Here is a 26,815-nt window from a genome sequence, read left to right on the forward strand (position 1 = left end):
CCTGTCCATTTTAGGATTCATTTTAAAGTTCTCTTATTTGCTTTTAAGGCCTTGAATGGCCTTGCCCCACCCTACCTCTCTGAGCTGCTGCACCCCTACATGCCTAGCCGTTCTCTCAGGTCAGCTGACCAGCTGCTCTTGACTGTCCCTAAAGCTCGACTTAAGCTCAGAGGGGATCGAGCATTTGCCGTTGCAGCCCCGGAGCTCTGGAACAAATTTCCGCTGCACGTGAGACAGGCCTCTTCTCTGTCTCATTTTAAAACCCTTCTTAAAACCCACCTCTTCTCTTTGGCTTTTAACACCATGTAGATGGTTGATTTTATGTGCATACATGCATTTTGTTATTTACGTATATATTTTTGTCTGTTTTTATTTATTTTATCTAGTGCCTTTTATTCATTTTATTTTTATTGTTTTCTAACTTCTTTTATCTACTTGATGTTTTGTTGTGTTTCTATATTGTTATTCATTGTGTTCTATCGTATTGTGCAGCACTTTGGAAACCCTGTGTTTGCTAAAATCGTGCTATATAAATAAAGTGGATTGGATTGGATGTCTTTGGACTGTGGGAGCAGACACGGGAAGAACATGCAAACTCCGCACATGAAGGCCTCAGCTGAGGTTTGACCCTCATGGTGCTACAGTGCAAACGTTTCCTAGCAACAACACAATAAAGGTCTTTAAAACCTTAGAAATATTATTGGTATGGTACATGTTACAATGTTTTACAGCACATATAATTATACAAACATGATGTGTATGACGAAATCATAATTATATTTCACACACCCATCAGAATTCATGTACGGCTCCATGATCGTATACTGATTTATGAAGCAGGTTATATCACGGCATCATATTCATGTGTCCACTGTGAGCGTGTGCAGTGTTTTGTACCTGGGGATCCACAGAGTCCCGTTCACTGGCAGCACAGTGAAGGCCTGCAGCTGAGGCAGTGTGGAGTCCACGGCCCCAGCAGAGTCCAGATCAGACTGCTGGTCCTGGTGCTGGTCTCTGCCCGTCTCCTCCTGGTCTGCAGGGAGCGGTGCGCTGCTGTAGCTGGCTAATGATCCGAGGCCTGCGGTGCTGGAACAGTCTGACCCGAGCGGCTCCGCGGAGCAGCTGGACGATATGGAGCAGTAGTCCGTCAGCGAATCCTGGTGCTGGATGATCTGAGTGCCCGCCTCCTCGCTGTAGATCACCGTCACCTCCCCGTTGTTCCACTCCAGCTTCTCCTCTTGGTCTGTGGTCTTGAGGTCAGCAGTCGTCACCGTGGTAACCGCTGCAGGACGCCGCACGGTGAAGACGTCCCGCAGAGGGTTGGGGTCTCTGCAGCTGAGAACATGAACAGGATTTAAAAAACAGACTCGTCTCACAGCTGAGCGGATTGCAGCAGGAAACAAGAGTGTTACATCATCGCTGTCGGTGTGCGGCGCTCATTAGCATCAGCTTCTCAAACTTTTAGAGTCACGACCCCGAGAATGTTCAGGTTGGTGTTCACAGACCTCCATCCACTCCTCCATCTGTGTCTGAGACACATGAAAGCTACAAAACTCACACAGCCGACTCAACGTTTGGATTCTTTAGGCCGAACACGTGTCCTAAATGAACGCGAGCATCCCATTATCACATCTGGTTATATCGGATTCTTGCTACCCACCCCTCTGTTGTCATAGAAACAAACCACGTAGCTAGTGGAGACGAGACCAGAACCTCTGTGCTTCCTTCGTCTGTTCTTTTTAAGAAGTCTGTTGGAAATGGCATAAAATCAGCAGGATGTGATGGTGTGTTCCCTGATAAGCTCCCTCCAGCCAGCTGCAACCTAATGTAGTTTGGTGTGGTTAAATGAGAAGATATCGCACTGATGACTCTTTATTTTTAACTTTGTTAATCAATTGTTCTTCGTCCATATGCAGTGCTGCCAATGGAAGTGTCAGGAATATATAGAAACCAACAATAATTCAGCTCGAAACAGTTCAGACTTTCCTGTAGAAAACAGTTAAACTGATAATAACAGATGTCGAAATGTGCATAGATCGCCACGCCCACACAGTTTTTTGTAGGTCTTACCATGTTCTGCAATTTGGCTGAGGTTTCATAACTCTGTGTCCAAAACTGTTCCAAAGAAAACGGCCACGCCCTCTAAAGAAAAGTTGTGATTTTAATATCTTTGCATTGTCGAGGCCTTGAGAACACACACACACCAAGTTTCAAACGCATCGAATAAAATCCCTAGGAGGAGTTTGTTCAAATGCGACCCCTGGAAATGACCCAAAAAACATGAAAGTCCAAATTGGACGCCGTACGCTTCACTGTAGCCCGGGTCCCCAAGAGACTTTTTTGTGTGTCTCAGCATGTTACATACTCCCTCCAAATTTCGTACACGTGGATGAAACCGTGGCAAGGGGCCCTTCCGAAAACACACATCTAGGTGGCGCTGTCGAGCCATATGCGTACGTCCATGTGCGACACCCCCAAAATACGTAATGTTACACCCGACTTTGGGGGGGTAGGCAAATTTTCATGAGTTTTTGAGGGGATATGGGCCGTCGGAAATGCAATTTACTTTCAAACGTCGTTCAGCGTTAGAAATCTAATAGGGCCTCGCCCAGCGTGCTTGGGCCCTAAATATACTACTAAACATTTTACATAGCCCTCGCTGAGAACTCTTTCCTGTCTCTGTTTGCCGTTCTCCTCAACCATTCGGTGTCCCCCCCCCGGAAATGATCTACCGACACCGTTGGGGGTCCTGACCCCTCAGGTTGAGAACCAACTGAGATAACAAAGGTACGATGTTTAAATAATCAAAAGGAAGGAGAGTCACAGAGCGTCTCTCTCTGCTCAGCAGCTGAATTTAACATCACTCACTGTCAGCTTTGTTTATCCAGTCAGTATCACGCAGCGTTACAGAGCACCGTGCACACATACTGTGGTTATTTTAGTTACATTAGTAATGTGTTCAGTTTGCTTATTTCTAAGTCCACGTTAAGTAATTATTACCTTGTTAGCTCCCCTGCTAACGAGTAAAACATTCTTTACTGTAAGTTTTTGGTCTGACGCTCTCAGCTGAATGTTTGGACACTGATAGGCTGGACTGGCATGCACTTACATGCCTGCATGGCCAGACCGGCTACCAAAACAAAGAGGAGAGAAGCTCCGATTACAACACACACACACACACACACACACACACACACACACACACACACACACACACACACACACACAGAGGGAGTGTGTTAAACTCACATAGAAAACTGTTTGCTGCCACATTAAGTCAAATCAAATCTTTAAAAGAAATACACTTATTCTGTTTCATGTTGAGCGTTGGATGAGAAGATGAATGTTTCTTTCTTGTCCGTACACACAAATATGAAGCTTCAGCCGGAAGCTGCTTATCAGTTAGACCAGATTTAATTCAACCAAACAATTTGGAACGTATAAACAACGTTGTCAGTACACTCTGGTATCTGTAATGTGCCAATATCAGGCTTGAATCACAAATACTGACTGACTCACTGTCCTCCAGGAAATGTCACACAGTACAGCAGACAGAGAAAAAACATAACTTCACGTTTAACATTTGACGAATTTACAAGAAGGCCCAAACTATTTTTCTTGCAAAGTTTCTCAACCGTTCTCAAAATTGCGTGATCTGACACAACAAAAGCGAAACAATGTTTTCTGCAAAGAAAAGAAACAACTTAATGTGTCGCATTCAATGCAGAATTTACAAGAAGGTTAATTTGTGGAGCCGTGTCTCAATTTTAAAGAGTCTGTTAACTAAGGTCAGACTGTCGACAATATTTGGTGATGTTGATCCCATTTGTGACAGATGCCGCCAGTACCCGGCTACTCATTTCCATATGTTTTGGGCGTGCCCTTGGCTGGATACCTTTTGGTTGGAGATTTTTAATACTATTTCACAGGTCACCTCTGTTTCTTTCACACCATCGGCGGTTACTGCCCTGTTTGGACTTAGACGTCTCATTCTTATAAAGTGGAAATCCCCGACTCCACCAACCTGTCAAATGTGGATGAAGGACATTTTTTACTTTATCAATATGGAGAAAATTCGCTGCACACTGAGAGGATCGTCGGCTTCTTTCAGGAGAACATGGGGACCATTTTTTGAGTATGCGAATAAATTGACTTTTCCGAACATCCCGAACTGACAAACAATCTCTTGTACATTGTCTGATCTGTTTTTAATGTCATGCTTCGTACAGCTGTGTGTGATTGTTCTCTATAATGTGCCTTTAACAACTGCCATCTATGTAGCTGTCTAACTCTTCATTCTGTATAGGTGACCTGCCTTTTTTTTTATTTATTATTTTTTTTATTTGCTTGTTTTTTTATTATTGTTTGTTCATATATTTATACACAAGTGTCTTGTACATTATTTGTTTTTATCTGAGTTTTGTGATAATGATAATGAGAAACTTGATACTTGCTTTCTTATAGCGGTCATTTATGTGTTTGAAAATTCAATAAACAAAGTCTGGGGATATTGTGGTGACTAAACACAGTGTGTTCACAAATATCTGTTGCTTATCTTGGCAGGTAAGAAAGCCCAAATATGTCCAATCAGAGATTGACTGTGTTTGACGGACAGGACAGGAGCTTACAGGACAGGTCAGCTGAGTTGCAGTCCGTGTACACACTCCTAAAAGGTCAGGTCGCCCAGAATACCTCTGAGTGATCGGATCTGAATGCGTTGTGACACGCCTCTTTATAGAGCTGTCCACTTATGATCGGATCGACCAAGTAAAGTGAAGCACTTTGTGTTAAAAAGTGCTGCACAGATAAAGTTTGACTGATTGACTCTCCTAAATCCAGCTGATGCTCACAGTCCCCATGTGGCAGCCCTTCACTCACCAGTACTTGGCACAGAGCTGGTAAGAGCCAGCATGGTAAAGCAGCAGGGTGTTGATGTGGTCGTCCAGGGTCCAGACTGCCTCCTCCCCCCACAGACTGAAACTGGTTGTCATGGATATGATGGAGGACGGCGGCTCGTACGGCTCCAACCTTTGAACCGCCTGAAGACTCAGACAGTCGATGACTAGCACACCCGGACCATTGGAGAACCAAAGCTGATGAACACACAGACAGGAAGGAGTGTTAACCACGTCATGGAAACAAGCTGAGTGACTCCAACACGACTTTTCTGACTCACCTGAGAACCGCTGCTGACCAGAGCCATGCTCCTGACTGGGTAAGGTTTCTGTCTGGGATCCGAGTCCTTCAGACCAAACACCGTCTTATTGAGGGTGTGTGAGCACAGGAAGTCCTCACCCTCCAGAGGAAGGTCGTCCACCAAGCTGTACGCTGCCACCAGACCGTCAGACATCCCAGCAAACACTCTGGCCAGACTCTGAACAGGAAACAAGAGACAACTTTTTACACTGTAACATACGGTGTGACATTTTTGGTTGAATGTTGCTGGATTAGTTTTTGATTTGTTGTTGTTCGGCTCCTCGACCTCTGCTGACACAGGGTTTTATGCAGCCTTATGAGCTTTCCCAACATATCCATGTTTGCTGTCTGACAGTGAGATGTTTTGTGTTAGTCAGGTGGACATCCCACCTGTCAGTGTCTCCATGCCAACACTGGATGTTTCGACATGGAATATGTGACTTTGTTGGTGTCAGACCTGACAGGAGGTGCAGCGTCAGTGTAGAAGACACTTTCACAGGCTTGCCTGTATTTTTCTTTTCTTGGACATCGCACTCGATGTTTAGTTGGATCTTGTTCGCTCACATGCTGTATGTGAAACATTTTGTTGGATGTGTAGTTGGCATAAATGAAAAGTGAAAATCTACGGGGAGAGTGCTGATCTGATTATTAATATAGATACACGAGGTAATGAGGTGGCCCAGATTGATCTGACATGAAAAACTTTAAAGTGTCTCAGTGTTTTCTGTTTTAATGAACTGATTTCTGCATTAGGGATGATCATTAAATGACTAGGGATGGGAATCGAGAACCGGTTCTTGTTGAGAACCGGTTCCGTGTGTTTCAATTCCATGAATTCGTTTGGCAGTTTATCTAACGATTCTCTTATCGATTCTAGCAAGCACGACTAATTACGCCACGTAACTTACGCAAGTTTGGCACGTGCAGTGCAATCAGTAGTAAACAATGGCACCCACTCGGTTCAAACGCTCCAAAGTTTGGCTGCATTTCACCAAAACAGACGGCAACAGGGCGACTTGCAATCGTTGCAAAGTGGAGATAACAGCGTCGGGAGGGAACACGACGAACATGCAGAAACATTTGCGCACACAACATGCAATATTTTTAAATGAATGTCGTGTTTTTGACACGCTTCGGACTGGAGATGAATCTCAACCTAGCAGCAGCAGCAGCAGCCAGGCTATGAACACCTCTGTGGTTACTACAGAAGGTAAATAACACACTGCCTACCATGTTAGCGCCATGTGCTTCTTTGTAAAACATGCTATAACAGTTCACATTAAACGAATGCCTTCTGCATTACATTTAGAAGATGACCATGACGAGAGAGAGAGTCTGGCTGGCTCAGAGGCTGCAGCTGTACTAGTACTCGCTCCAGTTCACTACCTCCTCTAGATGATGCTGATCAAACTGTTTGTTCTCCTTTTTTCCTAAATGAGAATCAATAAGAGAATCGATAAAGAATCGAATCGTTAAGCAGAATCGATAATGGAATCTGAATCGTAAAAATCTTATCAATTCCCATCCCTATAAATGACATGAATATATTACAGGCATGTTTTGAATGTCTTCTAAAAGGAGGTTTGACATACAGCCTGTATTCAAAGCCAAAGAAATATAGTGACAGTGCTAATTCATGTGTGTAAAGTGATCGATCTGCTGAAGCAGTCCTTCTACACAACATGGACTTAAGTTCCAGGATCGCTGTGACACCTGATCCTCGAACACGACTGCTTCCCGTCAATATAAAATATCCTGTTATAGAACATGGGCGTCACACAGCAGAGCAGAGCTTAGACGTCTTTCCTTGACAGAGAAACCTGAATGAAAACGACCGCCGCGTGAATATTCTCTCATTTCATCCAGTTAACATGACGACAGACAGACTTGTTGCTACAGCTAACTCTCAGACTACGTCCGTGTGGACTCGCCCATCAGCTCCACGCTCTCTCTGCCTGCGTTCACACTCAGAGATCTTAAACTTGTTGTTCTGACGCTGCAACATAAAACACTTTGTTCAGCTCGAGCTCCAGAGAGAAGCACCAGAGAGGAGATGTAAGACTATACTGAGGTGAATTCTGGTACTTTTAACCACAAATAAATCTTATTATGGATATTAAAACAACTGAGTGTGTGTGTGTGTGTGCGTGTGTGTGCATGCGTGTTTGTGTATGTGTGTGTGTTGAAACCTGACCTGTTCTCTTGCTGGAACTGGAAACAGGCAGGTGATGACAGCTGGACAGGAGAAGTGTTTCTGGGGTTGACTGAGTGGACACATGTCCTTCAGACTGTAGACGAACACCTCCTGCTCCTATAGTGCGCACACACACACACACACACACACACACACACACACACACACACACAGCATAAAGAACTCACTACAGTGTGTTTGTTTGATTATTCTGTGTGAAGATTCAGAGAGAACGATGTTGAACTCTTTCTTTAATTGATGCCAACAGTGAGTGTGCCCATTACGTGATTTGATTCGAGGCCCTTCAACCAAACACTTGGTTTGAACTATAGAAACAGTCTGAGCTCTTTTCTCTGTTCCCTTCTCCCTCAAATGTTTTTCATCAAAGCTGACAGCTACGAGGGGGAAACCTCATAAAAGAAAAAAATCCATCAGATAACAAACAGGCTGCGTTCCACAGCGCTCACTGCTCCACTGTGTTTACTACGTTACAAACTGCGGCCAAGGCGTTGGAATGTTTTGACACTTTATTAAACAAGTTCAATTGTTTTCCAGGAGCTGCATTGAAAACATATCCAGGTATTCCAGGTGTACGAGAGGTCACCTGACATGAGCTGCAAACTGAACCAGGGCTAGGTAAAAAAAAAGGAAATGTAAATGTAATCTGAGGGTGGTGTGTACCTCAGTGGCCATCCACAGAGTGTTACCCATCTTCATCTGACAGCTGATCCGACTGCCTTCACAGGACATCCTCTTCACCTCCACCTGACCCTTCTCCACATTCACCACACTGTAGTTCCTGCGCAACACACACAGCAACACACACAGATGATCACACACACACATTTTTACCCCAGCTGCTTTGAATAAATACTGTTGAATATGGTCACATGACAGTCGCACTGTAAACTGACTTTTTTTTTTGTTACAGTCTCGGTGTGTGTGTTGAACCTTCTCCAAATCCAACAATACTTCATTCAATCTAGAAATTGATCAGACAATTTGTATGATTTTGCTCGCGGCCAATCACTGCAAGACTTCTTCTATTGCGACATGCGATTAACCTGCTACCGTGGCTACAGCCAGCAGCTACAACCAGGAGAACAGAGTAACGCGTAGGGCTGGGTATCGATTCAAATTCCAAGAATCGATTCGATCCGATTCTCAAGACTGAGAATCGATTATCATAATCCGATCCAATCCGATCCGATCTCGATTCAGGTTAGAGTTATTAAAACCATTTTTTTGGTCGCCTGAAGCCCTCGTTTTCAACAACGGAATACGGGCGCATATCTTTGCAAATGTAACCCGCAATCGCCTCAGTTATTTTAAGAGAACGTACAGAAGTGGCTGGTAGTTGTAGAGTTTTCCTTGAGTGTTCTGTTGTCTGTAGTTTTATTATATTTCTGGTGAATTTCCATTTTTTCCCACGTTGATGAACGCATCATAGTCATTCCGACGGCCTTTGAACGCACCTCGCATGTGTGAGACGCCGTGGTGTAGTTTAAACACGGTGCACGCCTGTTTCAATTCAATGACGCGACTAGTGGGGTTAAAGTTCACCGGGGGAAAATGTATTAAAATTATAATTTAATTAAATCGATCTTTGGATGTACGAATCGATCTTAAGGAATTAATATGCAAATCGATTCAGAATCGGAAAATCGATTTTTTTCAACACAGGCCTAGTTAGGATGGACATTGTTGAAATAACTGAGTCACTGCTTCCCACAGTCAGTTCCCATGTCCTGAGGTCTAATGAAGGGCAGTGGGAGAGTCAGGGGGAGGGGGTGGTAACGGGCTCTTGACACGGTGGAGAGGTTAACGGCGGGAGGAAGTCTTACAAGAGTCAGCAGCGGTCATTAGCACCACCTGTATGACGAGATGAAAGCTGCTTTTATTGAAGGAGATTGACCTGGAATCCTGCTGCCGTACACGAAACAATAGAGCTATTACAGCAGACACACCTGGGAGCCCTCTCAGCCAGCAGTGTGTGAGTGTTTGCTGTGCCGTAAGATTCATGCTGCACCTTTGTGGTGTCTTCAAGCCATGAAAGGCATTTTCTATTTATTACAATCACATGGTCTGTAGATCCCCTCTGTTTTTGTTCTATTATACATTATTATTATAAGAATAACTTGGTCTGAAACATTCCCGCTCATTGTTGTTGTAGTTTTTGATTATTTTTTTGGCCTTTTATTGATAGTACAGCTGAAGATAGACAGAAAGCAGAGAGAGGGGGAGTGACACGCAGTAAATTGGCCGTCTGATGCGGGATTCGAACCGGGGCCAGCTGCAGCAAGGACTATAGCCTCTACACACGGGGCGGCCGCTTAACCCACTACGCTACCGACCGCCCCTGTTGTTGTAGTTTTTTAAAACAGTTCATTCAGTAAATATGCATTAATCAAACGACACCATCAGCAGCTGCACTCCTGAGATCGTGAAATCACGCCGGACTCCATCTTTCCAGGCTTCAAGCTATGTGGTCATGTCCAAACCTCAGCTGTTCAGACCAATCAGAGGAACTAGGCTGCTAAAGAGGGCAGCGGAGATAAGGAGTGTTTCTTCGCTAAAAGAAGAGCAAAATGACATTTTCTGGATGGAGATGTGTTTTTATTGGGTTTTTTTAGCCACGATGGACAGATGCTTCGTCCAATCACCTGATCTGTATTTTTTGAAAGTGCCTGCCCTTTTTCAAACTGTTTCCAACAACGACTTTTCCAGGTTGTTTCCGAGTGACAAACCATCACATGCAGTCAGGTTAGATCACAATCTGAGACCAATCAAAGCATATCTTTTCTCTCTCTGTCTGTTTTCAGTGACACCAAGCACACTTCAAAGTCCGTGTAAAGGCAATTCAATGTTTTTTTCAGAACACAATAAATATGTTGGACAATAGTTTCTGAAAACACATGAAAAGACTTTGAACGATATATTACTGAAATGTGGAGTTAGAGGTTCAAACAGTTTTTCACCAGTTTTCAGTCCAGGATTTTGTGGGCGGTCCTAAAAGGAGACCTAGTGACATCACACGGTCACAATTAACATAAAACTTACATAAACCCCGCCCCCCTAGCACAGTATAGAAGACTTAAACAGTACCTTAACGATAGTTCAACTGCTCGTTTTTTAATTGCAACACATATACATACTCAGTTATCACTGTCTTTGCTAGCTAGTTATGCTTTCAAAATCCCGAAAATGCGTCTTCCCTGGATGCCAAAATGTTCACATCAGCTCGATCACTTTATTTAAATTTCCAAAAAAACGAAGTGATGAAGAAGAACTGGATTGAGTTTGTGAAGAAGCATAGCAATGGAGACCTGAAAAACACCACCAGCAACCACCTCTGCAATGCTCATTTTGCAGTGGACAGTTTCAAAAACTTTTACCAGAGACAGATGGGTTTTACGGACCATCCGCTTGTAGCCGCACTGACTATCTCCATCCCTGGTCTTCATCTTCAACCTCCTGTCAAGCCATCCGGCCCGCAAAGTTAATACTGCATATTCAGTCTTCGGTAGGAGAGTTCGATCGACAACGACAACAACACTGCTCTCTTGAAAACACCATTAACACTACACAACAATTAACACTATAACCTCAGGCCATTATCTTTTAGAAAACGTAGTTATGGTTCGTGTTACATTGACTATATGTGATCCTATACATGACCCAAAACAAATGCTGTTAACACGTGTATGCAGAAGCATGTACTGTAGATCAAATGTTTGGCAGATTATTCATAGATCAATCTTTGTCCTGCATTACGGTAAAATGTTAAAAAGTTATTAGCAGACTGAAGAGAAGAAAACCAACCTGTCGTCTTTGTCTCCGCTCCAGAACACGGCGCTGTGTCCCTGCAGCTGGGACAGGAAGAGCTGCGAATGGCTGTCACAGGACAAAACATACCTGAGGCAGGGGAAGCTGGGCTCCTGCATCTGCCTCACACACTGCATGGCCATCGGCCTCTGCGCACACACATTTGTTTCTTAAGATCAGAACTGATATCACTGGATAGAAGAACTAAACTTTGGAGGGTGTATTTAATACGACAAGGGCACGACCCCTCTCACCTTCTCGGGCTTGGTGTCCCAGCATTCAATCAGCATGCTGTGCAGGCAGCAGAACTGAACTTCCTCTGGACTGCCGAGGACTGGCCGGACGCCTTTGGAGAGCTTCTTTGCTATCTGAAGCTGGTGCTGTCCCAGCGATGGCCTCCGCCCAGACAGCAGCTCATAGAGCACCATACCATAGGAGAACATGTCCACCTTTGGGCGGAGGTGATGAGAGAACAAAACATGGAAAACATCAAGGTCAGAGTTACATCCTTGGAGGTCATTAAGACAATGAAACACTGAGAAAACCACACATACATATGACACACAGTCATAGTCAGGCAGGTGGAGAACATATACATAATGTATGAGAGGAAAGATGAAGGTTAAATGTTGTCCCACACTTATCAGCAGGGGAGCGAGGGGGAGGTGGATGACAGTGATCGCTTGACTTTCACTGATGATAATGGAGACACTGATTGGCAGATACTATCCTGGTCTCCTCTTATCTTCTAAAGCTCATTCGTCTTCAGGTCTCTGATTGCCTTGGGTTTCTTCCTCTTGTTTGCAATCATCACAGCCACTCCACTCCCCAAGAGCACCTTTGTTCATCAAGTGTGATTTCAAAAGCAAACAACGTTTACTGGTTTTTTAAAAGCAGCTCCAGTTTTGTTTCCTTCGTCTCGTCCTTGGAACTCATATCTGAAGACCAAAATACTCGAGTGGATTCTTGTCTCTGACAGCGCCTGGGGGGGGCTCAGCCCCTTCAGGGCTTCCCAGAATAACTGTAGAGGTAAACAGTCATGCAGTGCCAAAAGCACTCAACTACTTCTGTGCTAACATCACTTGGTAGTGACTCCAGATATCCTCGAGGACTGTGGTATGTTATGGCATCACTGGGGCTATGGAAAACTATGGCACATGCATATAAGGAAGTCCTCCAGACCTCACTTTGACTGTTTTATCCTTCCTACAAAGACGAAGAGGCTCCGTCCTCTCGCTTGTTGAACTGTGCTATCTGAACCCTTGATAAGACAGCTACAGAGTCGGTTTCCATATTTTCTTATGTGGTAAGCTTGTGAGTTAATACACAATCAAGTGACAAATTAAAGGAAAGAGCTGAACAGAGGAGACGATAAATACATGTGCAGTGCTCACTAAATGAAAATGGTCTTCACAGTACGACCCAACTGCCCAAAGATGGCCAACGAATCGAACGCACCACTCAAACCAGGAAAACTCGTCAAATAACCACCACCACCACCACCCTAATGAATTCTAAAAACACGTCTGGAACCTTCTTTCCCTCTTCTCCAACAGGATGACATCAGAAATAAAAAATAATAATCTCACACAGTGCTGCTGAAAACACATAAAGACCCCACAGTCCTCCAGCCAGTTATTACTCGTTATCTTTAATGAACACAGAGCTGAAGATCAATGCCGATGGGTTTAACCCACGAGAGCAGACGCAGTCACGTCTTTAATTCATCGTGACTGGATTTTCATGAGGCATTTGATACCTCTTCTACTAACCAAGACCAAGAAGTTTGGGACTTGACATTTAACGTATGCAGGTCTGTTTCTGGAAGGATTTTCTCGATTTTTGTTTCAGATCAGGTCCAAATTTTTTGGACTTGTCGAACCACTGACTGTATATAAAGAAGGACAACACAACATCTTGGCTGCAGTACAGATAATAAACCCCCGTCTCCTCCATGTTAGAGGATGGGACATGAGCCAAACTAAAAAAGGTTACACATCAAGAATGAGAAAGGTTTTCTCAAAGATAGTTTCTGTAAATGTGGGTAGTTCTTACCACACATCTGTTTGTTCTAGAGTTGAGTTTAAATTTGGTTTTAATGAGTTATTTGATGCTATTAAAAGGGAGGTTTCACATCCTGATTGACAGCTGAGCCCATCTTAACGAATGAGTCGACCAGATGTGTGGTAGTGAGGCTCCACTGGGATATTTGGACTTCATTTTCTTTGCACAGTGGAACAATATGGCGTCATCCATCTTTATATACAGTCTATGTTTCGTACAATCACATGATCAGCACTCAGCCAATGAGACTGTTGTCTTTATATCACAATGAGAGCAAACTGTGGTTGATAAAACAGACATAACTTCATATGGCATTAACATATTAAACCTGACAGGAGAGAGTCAAACTGATTATTCTGTCAGTCTGAATTAGTTGAACCAGATCTTTGAAGAATGGGCCGTGGTGGCTCGTAATAGGCGGTGCAGACTGTGTTGATGAATGCAACCTCATGAAATCTTTTCACCTAACAGACAAAATCAGTACGATCACTGTTACACATTCATAGGCCGCACTCTTCATCTATTCATTACATCTGAGCTACGATAAACAAAACGTGGTTCAGATTCCTAATCGTCACTCAGCAGTGTTGACATCAGCTAAAGCCTATAAACAAACAGCGTGGTGTTACTGTGTATTGTCCAGATCCTCTCCTGAAAAATACATGTTCCACTTCTTGCCAAGATACTCACAGCTGGCAAACACGTTAAACACAGCCATTATCATTTATTTTCCTCAGCCCGTTCCTGCTCGCTCCATCATTTACCCTCCACTTCTGCCTCGTCTGCATCTCATTAGAATAGTTCAACCACATCAAAAGGTGAAATTAAATGCCCAGGAGAAGAGAAGAGTGGTTTGATTCGCTGAGGTCAGCGGACTCTGTGGGAGAGAGGCTGATGAATGAAGGTGGAGGCTTAAAGATTTTTTTTTTCCCTGCTCCTCCACGGGGCCAGGGGCCAGTAAAACAGTAAGCCCCAGTAAAGCTAGCCTCCCCCGGGGAGAGGAGGAGCTCAGAGCAGACTTGGCCCAGTCACATCACATCAACACACTGCTGCGATCTGTCAGCAGAGAGAACACGTACTGACTGAATTCAACTAACATTTATTAAAACACGCTCCAATCCTCTGTCAAACAGGCCAGAGCAGGAAGATCAATGAGCCGTCTTATAGTCCATATGCACAATGTGACCATTTCCTTAATTATGCTACCAAACTGTATGATGAAACACTACTCCCACAATTGGACCCACAAGTGACACGTTAAATAACTCAAATCATGAAATAATAATGAACCAAATGTTGATTTTTTTTTTTAGGGAGCTCTTAAAAATATGACTAATATTCTCTGGTTCTCTCCAACGTGAGCGTTTGTTGTTCTATGTCAACGTCAACTGGACATCTCTTTGGATTCTGGACAGTCGGTTGGATCCTGTGTCACCATTCTGTATCTCTTTATAGATTTATCGATAAGTAATTGTTAATTGCAGTCATGGTTCTGGGCCCTTCACCACACTGGATCGTATATCAAACCTTGTTTAAGCACTTTAACAGTTGTGTCTGTCTGGAATGTGTTTGTATTAAAAAGTGTTGTGCTGGCAGGAAACGAAGAACAATCTGCACATTCAGTGTTCATTTGAAAAATAGTTTGTTGATTTTGGAGCTTTTTTTATGGAATATTTATTTTGTACAGCTGTTTGTCTTTAGACAGCGTTTAACAGTCGAGACATTTGGATTGTCATTGTTTTAGTATCTGTAGTGATTCGTTATAGACTGCTTTTTGTCTTGGTCACTCTACAGCCACGGTAAAACCAGCACGTATCTATGGCTCCTCTTTCTCCTTTAAAGCCATTAAAGCAAACATATGGTACTAGTCAGACATTAAGGCAACATGCTGCAGAGAGGAAGTAGCCAGTCAAAACAATCAGCTGCCTAAGTGTAAACCCTCCGGAGTGACAAGTCAAATAAATACTGAGGCAGAGGAAGCCCACCTTCAGCTCATCCAGAAGCTAATTCAAGCACTTAAATGGTCGCGCTGTTATTAATTCAACATGTTAGGATCAAGTGCTTCTATAAAAGACGTTCATACGTGCTGGAGGAGAAGGAAAAATGGATCACGTGGAAGGTAGAGTGGATGGAGGATGGAGGATGGAGGATGTGGTGGCGCTGACGAGAAATCCCCTTTGGAATAAACACAAGCTAAATTTGCTTTGAGATAATCCTTCTGCCTTCGGTTTGGAATGCAGACCATGAGAGGCACGAACATAAACTAAATAATTCTCTAAATCCATAATCTCATGGAGGAGAGGAACATTATTAAAGCTCCAGTAAATATGAGAAGATTTAAAGCCTGCAGTGAATTATATCTCTGTGATTACATCCTGGAGGAAAACTCACGAAGCATCCAAAACAGTGAAGGTTCAACCTCTGGGAGGCATGAATGCGTTACGTAGATTTCTTGGTAAACTGTCCATTACGGTGATATTTTTATTTAGTTGATTACTCGTTATTTATGGTTTAATTTAAGGGCTAAAGGTGCTGGAAAGTCATGAAACACTGGCCTATGTCATTAGAGGTGATCTCATATGGACAAAAGATTATTTTTTTGGCCTTTTATTGATAGTACAGCTGAAGATAGACAGGAAGCAGGGGGCAGAGAGAGGGGGAGTGACACGCAGTAAATTAGCCGTCCGATGCGGGATTCGAACCGGGGCCAGCTGCAGCAAGGACTATAGCCTCCACACACGGGGCGGCCGCCCCAGCTATTTGAAATTTAGTGGTCGAATGAAGAGAACTGACATGTTTCACCATGAAACAGGAAGTTGTTGTAACTTCAGTGCATTTTGTTTTATGCATATTAAGCACATCAACCTCAAACTGAGTTACCAAAGCCTGAAGGTCTCGATGATGTTTGTGGAACATTGTGTTCAGTTCGTCGTAATCAGAATCAGAAATACTTTAATAATCCCAGAGGGTAAATGATGAGGGGCTACAGATGTGAGAAACTCCTCTAAAATGCAGCACACGTCAGTAGAGACAAACATTTAGACGTGATGTGCGTCTTTCACATGGGTGGTTAAAATGGCTTGATAGTGCTCCCTGCCAAATTTCAACCAAGGCAGCCACAATGTGACCACGCAGTGCAAACTACTATTGTCACTGAGGATCAGTAAGGAGTACATCCAACTTCAAAACATCTGAACCCTTCAGTGTGATGACATGTGTCTTGTATGCACCAGCAAAGTGACATCACCAATCTGACAATGCTCCCCCACTGTATGACACCAGATTCATAAAAAAAACGCCACACACACGTCACATAATGTAGATTAGGAAGAGGCGGTCCGTACTTTCTCATCATACACGATGCCTGGTCGGATCTCAGGAGCCTGGTAACCCGGTGTGCCTTCCACCCCCAACGCCCCCTCATGGAAGGACTGTCGAGAAATGCCGTAGTCGGACAGTTTGATGTTGACTGGATCCTGCACCTGGAGGAAGACACACAGGTGAGCCGGTCTAAACTGAAAACAGTGAGTCTGTCTGTTTTTTTTGTTAGTGTCATGTGAAATAAATGTATGCTTCCTGTGATAATTCATATACAGACCTCCAGAGACCACACCAGAATGTTGTCAGATTTGAGGTCACAGAAGATGATGTTCTTCCTGTGAAGGTACGCCAGTCCTGCTGCAATCTGATAGGCCACTCTGAAGGTTAGCATGTGACCAAGGGGCATGTACCTGGAGCCTATCAAGACAAAACACAACCTCATGTTCTGCTGGCATAAACAACAAGACTTTCAGACCAGAATCAGGTGGGAAAAAGAACACACAATGAACACGTTGAACATCTCTCTCTACCTTTGCCTTTGTGCCTCTCCTCCAGGACGGTGTTGAGGCTGCCCAGCGGGGCCAATTGCAGGGCGAAGCACAGCGGGTGGATGCTGATGCCGACCAAAGAGACGATGCAGGGATGCTGCAGAGAGTGCAACATACTGGCCTCCTGGCGAAATTCGGAGAAGCTCCGACAAGCATCTGCAGAGCGTAAGTGTTTCACCATGGTGTCTGAGGAGGGGAACAAGGAGAGAGACGAGCACAGTGTTAACACGAAGCGTTAACACGACCTGTGTCCAGAAGAACGGATACTGGCACAAACCTCCTCATACTTCAACGTTCTTTACTAATGCCACACTGTACTGTGCATACATCAGCTGTACATGCTGTGGATATCGTCACTGTCAGATGAAAACAATCATTTTTTAGCTTTCTGTCCACCTCAGTGGGTAAAAACAGCGAGGCTGTCCTCCATGTTTCCACATCGACCTAATCAAAGCTATTTTATTATCAGCAGAATCCATGCTAATGCTCATCTACTGTAACACTTATTTATCCAAAGCTCTTCTCCCTCTATACATACATGATGTAACAAAGCACACTCTTTAAGACCTCTCAGGCTTATTCGTCTTCCGTTTCTTCCATGTTTTTTTCTACTCCTCGCAGAGTTTTTGTGCTAACGCACTAATGCTAACACGCTAACACGCTAAAACGCTAATGCTAACATTCTAATGTTAACATGCTAATGTTAATTAGCATTAGCCACTAAGAATTAAATAAATGCTAATGTTAACACGTTAATGATAACATGCTAATGTTAATTGCTAGCACGTCAGCGCATCAGCGCTAACATGCTAATGTTAATAGCTAGCGTGTCAGCGCTAACATGCTAATGTTAACATGCTAATGCTAACATGCTAATGTTAATTAACATTAGCCACTAAAAATTAAATAAATGCTAATGTTAACACGCTAATGCTAACATGCTAATGTTAATTGGTAGTCCATCAGCGCTAACATGCTAATGCTAACATTCTAATGATAACATGCTAACGTTAACATGCTAATGTTAAGTGCTAGCACGTCAGCACATCAGCGCTAACATGCTAATGTTAATAGCTAGCATGTCAGCGTTAACATGCTAATGTTAACATGCTAATGTTAACATGCTAATGTTAATTAACATTAGCCACTAAAAATTAAATAAATGCTAATGTTAACACGCTAATGTTAACATGCTAATGTTAATTGGTAGTCCATCAGCGCTAACACGCTAATGTTAACATGCTAATGTTAATTAACATTAGCCACTAAGAATTAAATACATGCTAATGTTAACACGCTAATGTTAACATGCTAATGTTAATTGGTAGTCCATCAGCGCTAACACGCTAATGTTAACATGCTAATGTTAATTAACATTAGCCACTAAGAATTAAATACATGCTAATGTTAACACGCTAATGTTAACATGCTAATGTTAATTGGTAGTCCATCAGCGCTAACACGCTAATGTTAACATGCTAATGTTAATTAACATTAGCCACTAAGAATTAAATACATGCTAATGTTAACACGCTAATGTTAACATGCTAATGTTAATTGGTAGTCCATCAGCGCTAACACGCTAATGTTAACATGCTAATGTTAATTAACATTAGCCACTAAAAATTAAATACATGCTAATGTTAACACGCTAATGTTAACATGCTAATGTTAATTGGTAGTCCATCAGCGCTAACACGCTAATGTTAACATGCTAATGTTAATTAACATTAGCCACTAAGAATTAAATACATGCTAATGTTAACACGCTAATGTTAACATGCTAATGTTAATTGGTAGTCCATCAGCGCTAACACGCTAATGTTAACATGCTAATGTTAATTAACATTAGCCACTAAGAATTAAATACATGCTAATGTTAACATGCTAATGATAAAATGCTAATGCCAACATGCTAATATGCTAATGTTAATTACAAGCGCATCAGCGTTAACATGCTAATGCTAAAATGCTAATGTTATCATGCTAATGTTAATTGCTAGCGTGTAAGCGCTAGCTGCTCCTGTGTCTAAATAAACATGTTAAAAATGACTGTTTGAGGTGTGCAGGAATTTTCTAGTACTGAATTTTCTGAGCAGTGTCAGTAATAATGTATGGGGGCGACGGGGCCAAAATTTCTTTAGAAATGTTCTAGTTGGTCAATAAGATTCTAAGTGACAGTGACGATATACATGCTTCATACTTGCATTATATATCTTGCCGACTGTAAGTGTTGCACATTTCTATATTGTATATATCACTTACTGTTTATTTTATTCACACTACAGTATACGTACATTACTCTGCACTTTATGAATTTTCACAGGTCTATGCTAGACTAGATTCAGTGTGTCTCATAACCTGTGCAATGATAATAAACAGAGAATGTAATTTCACCTCCACTCCATCTGCTTCATCCTTTTGCTATCTATAACCAGACATGTGGACTGGAGTCACTGTTTGGATTTTTAATTAAATAATGTCATACATCACTGTCACACCTTTTGAACGAGGACTTGCCTGAGACTCGGACTAAATGAGTTGAGTCACATGTTTGTCTGTGACTGAGCGGTCTGTTGGTTTCTGTGTAAATCTGACAAACGAGCACCTTTGAAGAAAGCTCCATCCCCCTCATACCATCATCTATTAACACAGGACTGAGGTCATGTGATAGGTTTACTTAGTCACATAAATCAATGAACTTCCTGTGACCTTCCTGCAGTGAGAATTCAACACTTTGATTTGATTCATTTCAATTCTGAATGTTTTTCGTGCAGCTACAGACAAAACTAGTCGTCAGATCAGTCGTTTTAATGACGATCCATCTTCTGCGGTACAAAGTCGAGCACCTGAAGGGAGTTTTTTACATTCTGTGTGAGCTTGTCTTTGCACATTATCAACATTCATTCATTCAACAGATCAGAATAGAACAATCTGGGATTCAAATTGCAGGTGTCATGTATCAGAGGGCTGTGTAACAACACACCAACATGACCCCTTATATGGACCAACACGAGGCTGAGGGAGCGCATGTGTTTATACTGCACAGAGCCTCTGTGTGTGTGTTACTGCAACTTAATGCTAATAGTGATGGAGATGATTTAGTGAGCATGTCTTCCACACCTTTACACAGCTATAAACACATAGACAGTCTCCAGCAGCCACAGTGCTGAGGTGTTTTGAGCGAGATGAGTCACATCTGGGTTATATTAGACTGGAGTGTTGTATTAGATGGACTCACGGTTTATTAATTTTCCAGCAATGTATTTGATAAACTTACTGTGACTACACTACGAACTCTGCAACACTGTCTGCTCAGAGCTGCAGACAGAGCTGAGTGTATTGCAGTGAGTCTGTTTAACCTAAACACAGACCAGAAATCAACTATCATATTAATTTAGTCTTTCATTCATATCCAATCATTTCCCACAATTGAAGCAATAAAACATCCCTACTAAATATTATCACCTCAAGACTTGATTACTGTAATGCCCTTCTGTCTAGGCCGCTTACAACTGATACAGAACTCTGCAGCCCGAGTACTGACAAAGACCAGACAGAGGGCACACATAGCCCCCATTTTAAAAGCCTTGCACTGGTTACCCGTTAGTTTTAGAATTGATTTTAAGATTCTCTTATTGTTTTTTTAAAATCACAATGGCCTGGCACCGACCTACCTTTGTGACATGCTACAGAGGTATGTACCAAGCAGGTCCCTCAGATCCTCGGCATCTGGACTCCTAGTTGTCCCCAGAACCTCCACAAAGAAGTTTGGTGAGGCCGCTTTTAGCTGCTACAGCCTGCCTGTGGATCTGAGGGACTGCACCTCTGTAGACATTTTTAAAAAACAACTTCAGACGTACCTCTTTAGTCTGGCTTTTACCTTCTCAGGTGCCATTCACTGCTGAGTTTTTATGTCCTGATCACTCCCTGTTACTTTTATCTCTGGTGCTTATTTACTGTGCAGGTCATATCTACTTTTACAGCAACTGTTCTTAAATTATGCTTTTTATCCTATAGGTTCTTTTCTTATTTGTTTTATTGTTGTAGTTTTATGTTTTATTGTCTATTTCTGTTTTTACTCTGTTCTGTGAAGCACGTTGGGCTACAATTCAGTATGAAAGGTGCTATAGAAATAAATAAAGTTGAAGTTGAAATATTATCATTACAGGTCGTATTAGTATTCACACCAAATGTCCATCAGCTGGCCTTCACAATGATTTGATTGAAAATCAGTCATGTGATCAAATCGAGGAACATGCCTCTGTACCTGTGTCACTGCAGATGTTCTGCTGTCGACACTTCTTGAAGTGGAAGCGTTTGATGGCCACAGGCTGCTCACGATATCGGGCTCGGTAGATGACGGTCCCGCTGCCGCCCTGGCCGAGAATGTTACTCTCCTCCTCAGAGTATTCCAGCTGGTCCCTCTCCAGAAAGAGCCTAACACACAAAAACACAAAAACACACACTTGTTTTTTTTTCCAGACCTCAAACACTGACATCTTAGGAAACCTGCTTGTTTGCTGTCAGGTGAGGAGATATCAGTTTCACGTGGGTCCAGTACAGAGACAGGTCGAGGACATGTTTAGCCGAGGATAGCAAAGAATGGAAGCGGGGAAAACAAATAAATAAATAAATACGTTGTTTTATTTCAGACAATGAAACATGACGTTGCGGTTACACAACAGATTGTGAGGTCAGGCTTTACATGTCCCAGAGCCATCTCTGTCCTGGACACACAGTGACTAAACTGATCAACTGACTTTGGGTCCAAATGTTCCTTGGACTTTATTTTGTCAGAAGATTGAACTAGAAACTCACTTAGAGGTTATCGAAGTTCAACTAGAAGAACGCTTCTTGTAAGCATCCATCACAGTTTATTGACCCATTTCCTGTTTCAACTTTGACCCACTGTACTCACTGCAGCTGTGTGCACAGTGCTGTGTACCATGAGGGAACATCAGCCTTTCAGATGTCTTTACGTGTTGGATACAGCGGTTCAGTGAATAAACTTTTTGGTTTGTTTTTGTACAACCAGCTCCATCCCCCCAAAAACGGTCAGTCCTGAACAAAACAGAGAAAAGTGAACACATCACTGCAGTCCTCGGGTCTCTGATCACTCCAGTGTCACAGTGCCATAGAGTTTGAGGTATTACTGCTATTACTACTTTAACCATATGACCACACTAAACATGGATTTAGTTACTTTGCACCAAACAGAACTGGAAGTTAGTTACTTTAAATCAAGTCAAAAAGCTTTTCTGATCTTGACGGCCTTTGTCTGAACCTTAAATCCAAGTATTCAATCCATAAAGAAACACTCAATGAAAGGATCAGGACTGAATATGAGCTCTGTACAGTCTACCTCCACCAGCTCAGGTCTTCAGAGAGAGAGTTCTGCTGACAGAACTTGATTAGATACTTTTGTAAAGCCAAAGTTTAAATGTATACCGGCAGGTCAAATGGAAAGACGGAGGAAATGTGTAGAACAGTGGGCGGATGACTTTCACAGCCGTCCGGTCATGCAGGCAGGAGGTAATACAAGCAATGAGGAACATTTCAGTTGGTTTATTGGTGCAAGGCAAATATCTATCAGTTACTAATTAGCAGCATGAAAATGGTTACTGATTGAACCTCCAACAAAGACCAACAGGATATCTATTGTGACTAATGGAGGCTCACATGGAGAGAAATCCATAAATTCTTTAAACACTGGGAAAATGGATTGTTTGTGTCCTCTGAACCTCTGAACCGACTGTTTATGTATTTCCACCAATATAATGTACAAAAGGAAAATGTTATGCTATCATCAGCTGTACTCCAAAAAACATTAGCATAAGATAAAAACCAGGCTGGACAAACAAAGTCACTGTGATGAACACATCTGTCCAAATCTTTACATCGGCCAACACAAGCACCACAAAGATTCAGATTACCCAGAATCCTAACCTCAACATCAACCGTGTTGTCTCATTGGTCACGTCTGAGAAACAAAGCCTTCCATCAGCGCTGCGTTCTGTGCACATCCCTCCGTCACCCTCAGCTCACAGGCCTTTGATGTGCTGCTTCGACCACAGAGACAACAGAAACCAATCAAGATGAAGGCCGCTTAGATTTTGCTCAAGCCCTCCGGTCTGAACGATGGTGACACAGTCTTCACTCTGGAGACGGTTTCCTCAAAGGGGCGAAACATCTGGATGTGCATCTGCAAGAACATTACTGCCACAACTTGAGCCGACATGTGCTTTTAATTACTAAATCTTTTTAATTATCCGATTCATCCTAGAGGAGGGACGTCACCAGCAGATCTTCAGAGCAGTTTCAGACAATCGAACCATATTTTAACAAGACCACTATTGTATGTGATCTTTGCATGTTTTGCACTCAGATCAAACGCTGCAATAATTAGAACTGACAGAACCGTGTCTGTACCAATGAATGGAAATCTGTCAAGTAAGTAAAGCGTCCGTCAAATGATTGGTCACAACTCGAGTCCTGTTTGTCACGTGCGCACACTTTTACTGGCGTCCATCTGTAAAAAAGTGGATGACATTAGTTGGTGGCGCTCGTGTTTACACCAACATCCATCTTAGATTCTTTACGAGCTCGTGTATGAAACATTTGCTGTTGTACTAATATTTGGAGGGGCTGTTTAACTGTTTCGGCAAACAATTCCTTTTTTTACAGAGACAGAGACATGCTTGCGTAACTGACCGCCCCCACACACACACACACACACACACATACACAGTACCTTATGGCCTGTGTTTTTGTGTGTTTATGTGCGTATGTGGAGGACGCAGAGACAGACTGAATATTTATTCCAACAGTCGGAGGAGTGGCGGTTACCCTTGAGCCCTGACAATACATCAACACATGCTGTCACTGGCAACAAATCAGATGAAACTCATTATACAGCCAAACCCCTGGGGAACCGCGGACTGTCGATGTGTGTGTGTGTGTTGAAGTTATATAGTATGCACTGCGTGAATTACCCATCCCCTGTGGAATGTGTGGCGTGGAAGGATGAACCAGTGAAGTCCAATCAGCGGCTGTGACAGCCCTCCACAGACTGACGACATTGAGTGTCACATCAGCCGTTAAAGGACAAAACTAAAGAAAAGGTACACGAGCATTTCATCATCTTTAAAATACAAAACATGATTCTACAGACCCCTAACGGTCTGCACAGGTGCTGCAGAAGGTCTGTGGAAGATTCAAGTCAGACATACTGAACACACAGCTCATCCAACTGGCAGTCTGTGGGCCACATCCCAATTTCTAATAGAACATAAGTAAACTACACGGAAGCAGCTGAGGGAGTGATCCATCTCGCTCTTATTCCCATCTCTGTTGATAATCGGCACATGTGCCGTACTGATTGAGCAGGATGTTTACAGATGTAGCAACGCCGCCAATCATTGTTTTTCTCACGACCACGCTGTGTCTCTGTTTGTCTCTGTCAAACCCTGAGAGCTGTCAGTTTAACCCTGCCGGACGCCAAACCAGTGTGTTTAACCCTAAATCCTTAGAGAATGTAAAAATTCAGATCACAGCAGAGGGAGGTCAACGTGCAGAGTTTGATTGTATTTTACATTTGGAATGTTTTACCCTGCTGTGGTTAATACACAGAGCAGGAGACGTACAGCAGCTTCCCTTCGTGTGTGCTGGATCTTGGCTTGTGTTGGTCTATGTGTGGGAGAGAGAGGGAGACACTGGTAGAAAGAGATAGTGTGTGTTATTGGTTACTGTTAATTCTTCTGTTGTGACTCTGTGTAATGATGGATCGAGAACTTTTTAAAATGTGTCATTACCAAAAGCTTCATAAAGTTTTTATGGACTGCTGTGTGTTCTTCATCTACATTCCATAGTTTTAAATATGATTATGACGGATTTTGCAATGTGCAAGGTGACTGTCCGAAGGAGGCATAGCCCCAAACTGAAGCCCACGGTACACAAGCGCTCTACGTTTCAGCGACACACCCACTGAGAGGCCAACTCTGGTCATTGGCAGCTCCATTTTACGAAACATGAAGTTTGCGACACCGGGGGCCAAAGTTAAATGCATCCTGGGGGCCAGAGCGGGCGACATCGAGTCTAATTTAAAACTGCTGGCTAAAGATAAACATAGATACAGTAAGATTGTTATTCACGTTGGCGGTAATGACACCCGGTCATGTATAGCTGTCATTCCACCGCTGGCTGTCGAGGTGGTGTCCAGCAAACGATGTGGGCTTCAGAGATAATTGGACACCTTTCTGGGGGAAAACCTGGTCTGATTAGGAGAGACGGCATCCATCCCACTTTGGATGGAGCAGCTCTCATGTCTAGAAACATGGCCAAGTTTATTAGTCGACCAAAACCGTGACAACCCAGAGTTGAGACCAGGAAACAGAGCTGCAGTCTTACACACTTCTCTGTGCTGTGTCAAACAGAAGAGTTCATCATAAAAACTTAATAAAAAATAAATCAACATCTCCAACAGTCCAAAATAAGAGAATTAAATGTGGACTCCTGAATATCGGGTCCTTGTCCTCTAAAGCTGATTATGATATTGATTTATTTTGTCTCACTGAAACCTGGCTCCAGAAGGATGAATATGTTAAGCTTAAATGAATCCACTCCTCCGAGTCATTATAATACTCATATTCCTCGAAGTACTGGTCGAGGTGGTGGAGTTGGAGCCATATTTGACTCAAGTCTGTTAATAAATCCTAAACCTAAACTAAATTATAATTCATTTGAAAGTCTTGTTCTTAGCCTCAGTCCCCCAACCCGGAAAACATCACAGCCAACTCTGTTTGTTACAGTATATCGAGCTCCTGGTCCTTACTCTGAATTTTTATCTGAATTTGCATCAGGCTTGAACAGATAAAGTAATTATTGTAGGTGATTTTAATATTCATGTGGACAACCAGAATGATAGTCTTAGACTCAATCGGCTTCTGTCAGAGTGTAAATAAACCGACTCATTGTCTGAACCACACTCTTGATCTTGTTTCCTCATATGGCATTGAAATTGATCATCTAATAGTCTTTCCACAGAATCCTCTTCTGTCTGACCATTTTTTAATAACCTTTGAGTTCATACTACCTTTGTGTAGAAACTCCTACAGCAGATGTTTATCTGATAGTGCTGTAGCCAAATTTAAGGAAGTGATTCCTTCAGCATTGAATTCAATGCCATGTCTAACTGTAACAGAGGACTTGTCTGCTTCCTTTAGCCCCTCACAAATAGACCATCTTGTTGATAGTACTACAGGCTCATTACGGACAACTCTAGACTCTATTGCACCTCTGAAAAAGAAGATAATTAAACAAAGGAGGTTAGCACCATGGTATAGCCAGCAGACTCGTAACTTAAAGCAAGAGGTACGTAAATCTGAACGCAAATGGCGTGCCACTAAACTGGAAGAATCTCATCTAGTCTGGCAAGATAATCTCAAAACCTACAGGAAGGCTCTCCGTAATGCCAGAGCAGCCTATTACTCTTCTTTAATTGAGGAGAATAAGAACAACCCCAGGTTTCTCTTCAGCACTGAAGCCAGGCTAACAGAGAATCACAGCTCTACTGAACCATCTATTCCTTTAGGTCTAAGCAGTAATGACTTCATGAGTTCTTTAATGATAAGATTATAACTATTAGAGACAAATCCATCACCTCTTG

The 26,815-nt window shown here is 42.7% G+C and overlaps 1 protein-coding gene across 1 annotated transcript in view; it reads right to left on the reverse strand.

Moving 5' to 3' along the window:
- The window catches only part of lrrk1 (leucine-rich repeat kinase 1), a 113,109-nt gene that overhangs the window by 3,450 nt on the left and 82,844 nt on the right, over nucleotides 1–26,815 (reverse strand). The window contains exons 26-36 of the mRNA XM_027281404.1: nucleotides 21,419–21,588; nucleotides 17,131–17,334; nucleotides 16,878–17,017; nucleotides 16,624–16,761; nucleotides 11,470–11,664; nucleotides 11,213–11,364; nucleotides 8,072–8,189; nucleotides 7,391–7,507; nucleotides 5,177–5,374; nucleotides 4,879–5,093; nucleotides 898–1,335 (exon numbers count right to left, since the gene is read on the reverse strand). Coding sequence (XP_027137205.1) covers nucleotides 898–1,335; nucleotides 4,879–5,093; nucleotides 5,177–5,374; nucleotides 7,391–7,507; nucleotides 8,072–8,189; nucleotides 11,213–11,364; nucleotides 11,470–11,664; nucleotides 16,624–16,761; nucleotides 16,878–17,017; nucleotides 17,131–17,334; nucleotides 21,419–21,588 — 2,085 coding nt within the window. The remainder of the gene's footprint in view (nucleotides 1–897; nucleotides 1,336–4,878; nucleotides 5,094–5,176; nucleotides 5,375–7,390; nucleotides 7,508–8,071; nucleotides 8,190–11,212; nucleotides 11,365–11,469; nucleotides 11,665–16,623; nucleotides 16,762–16,877; nucleotides 17,018–17,130; nucleotides 17,335–21,418; nucleotides 21,589–26,815) is intronic.

This window comes from Larimichthys crocea, chromosome VIII (genome assembly GCF_000972845.2).
Source record: "Larimichthys crocea isolate SSNF chromosome VIII, L_crocea_2.0, whole genome shotgun sequence".
NCBI classification, from domain to species: domain Eukaryota; kingdom Metazoa; phylum Chordata; class Actinopteri; family Sciaenidae; genus Larimichthys; species Larimichthys crocea.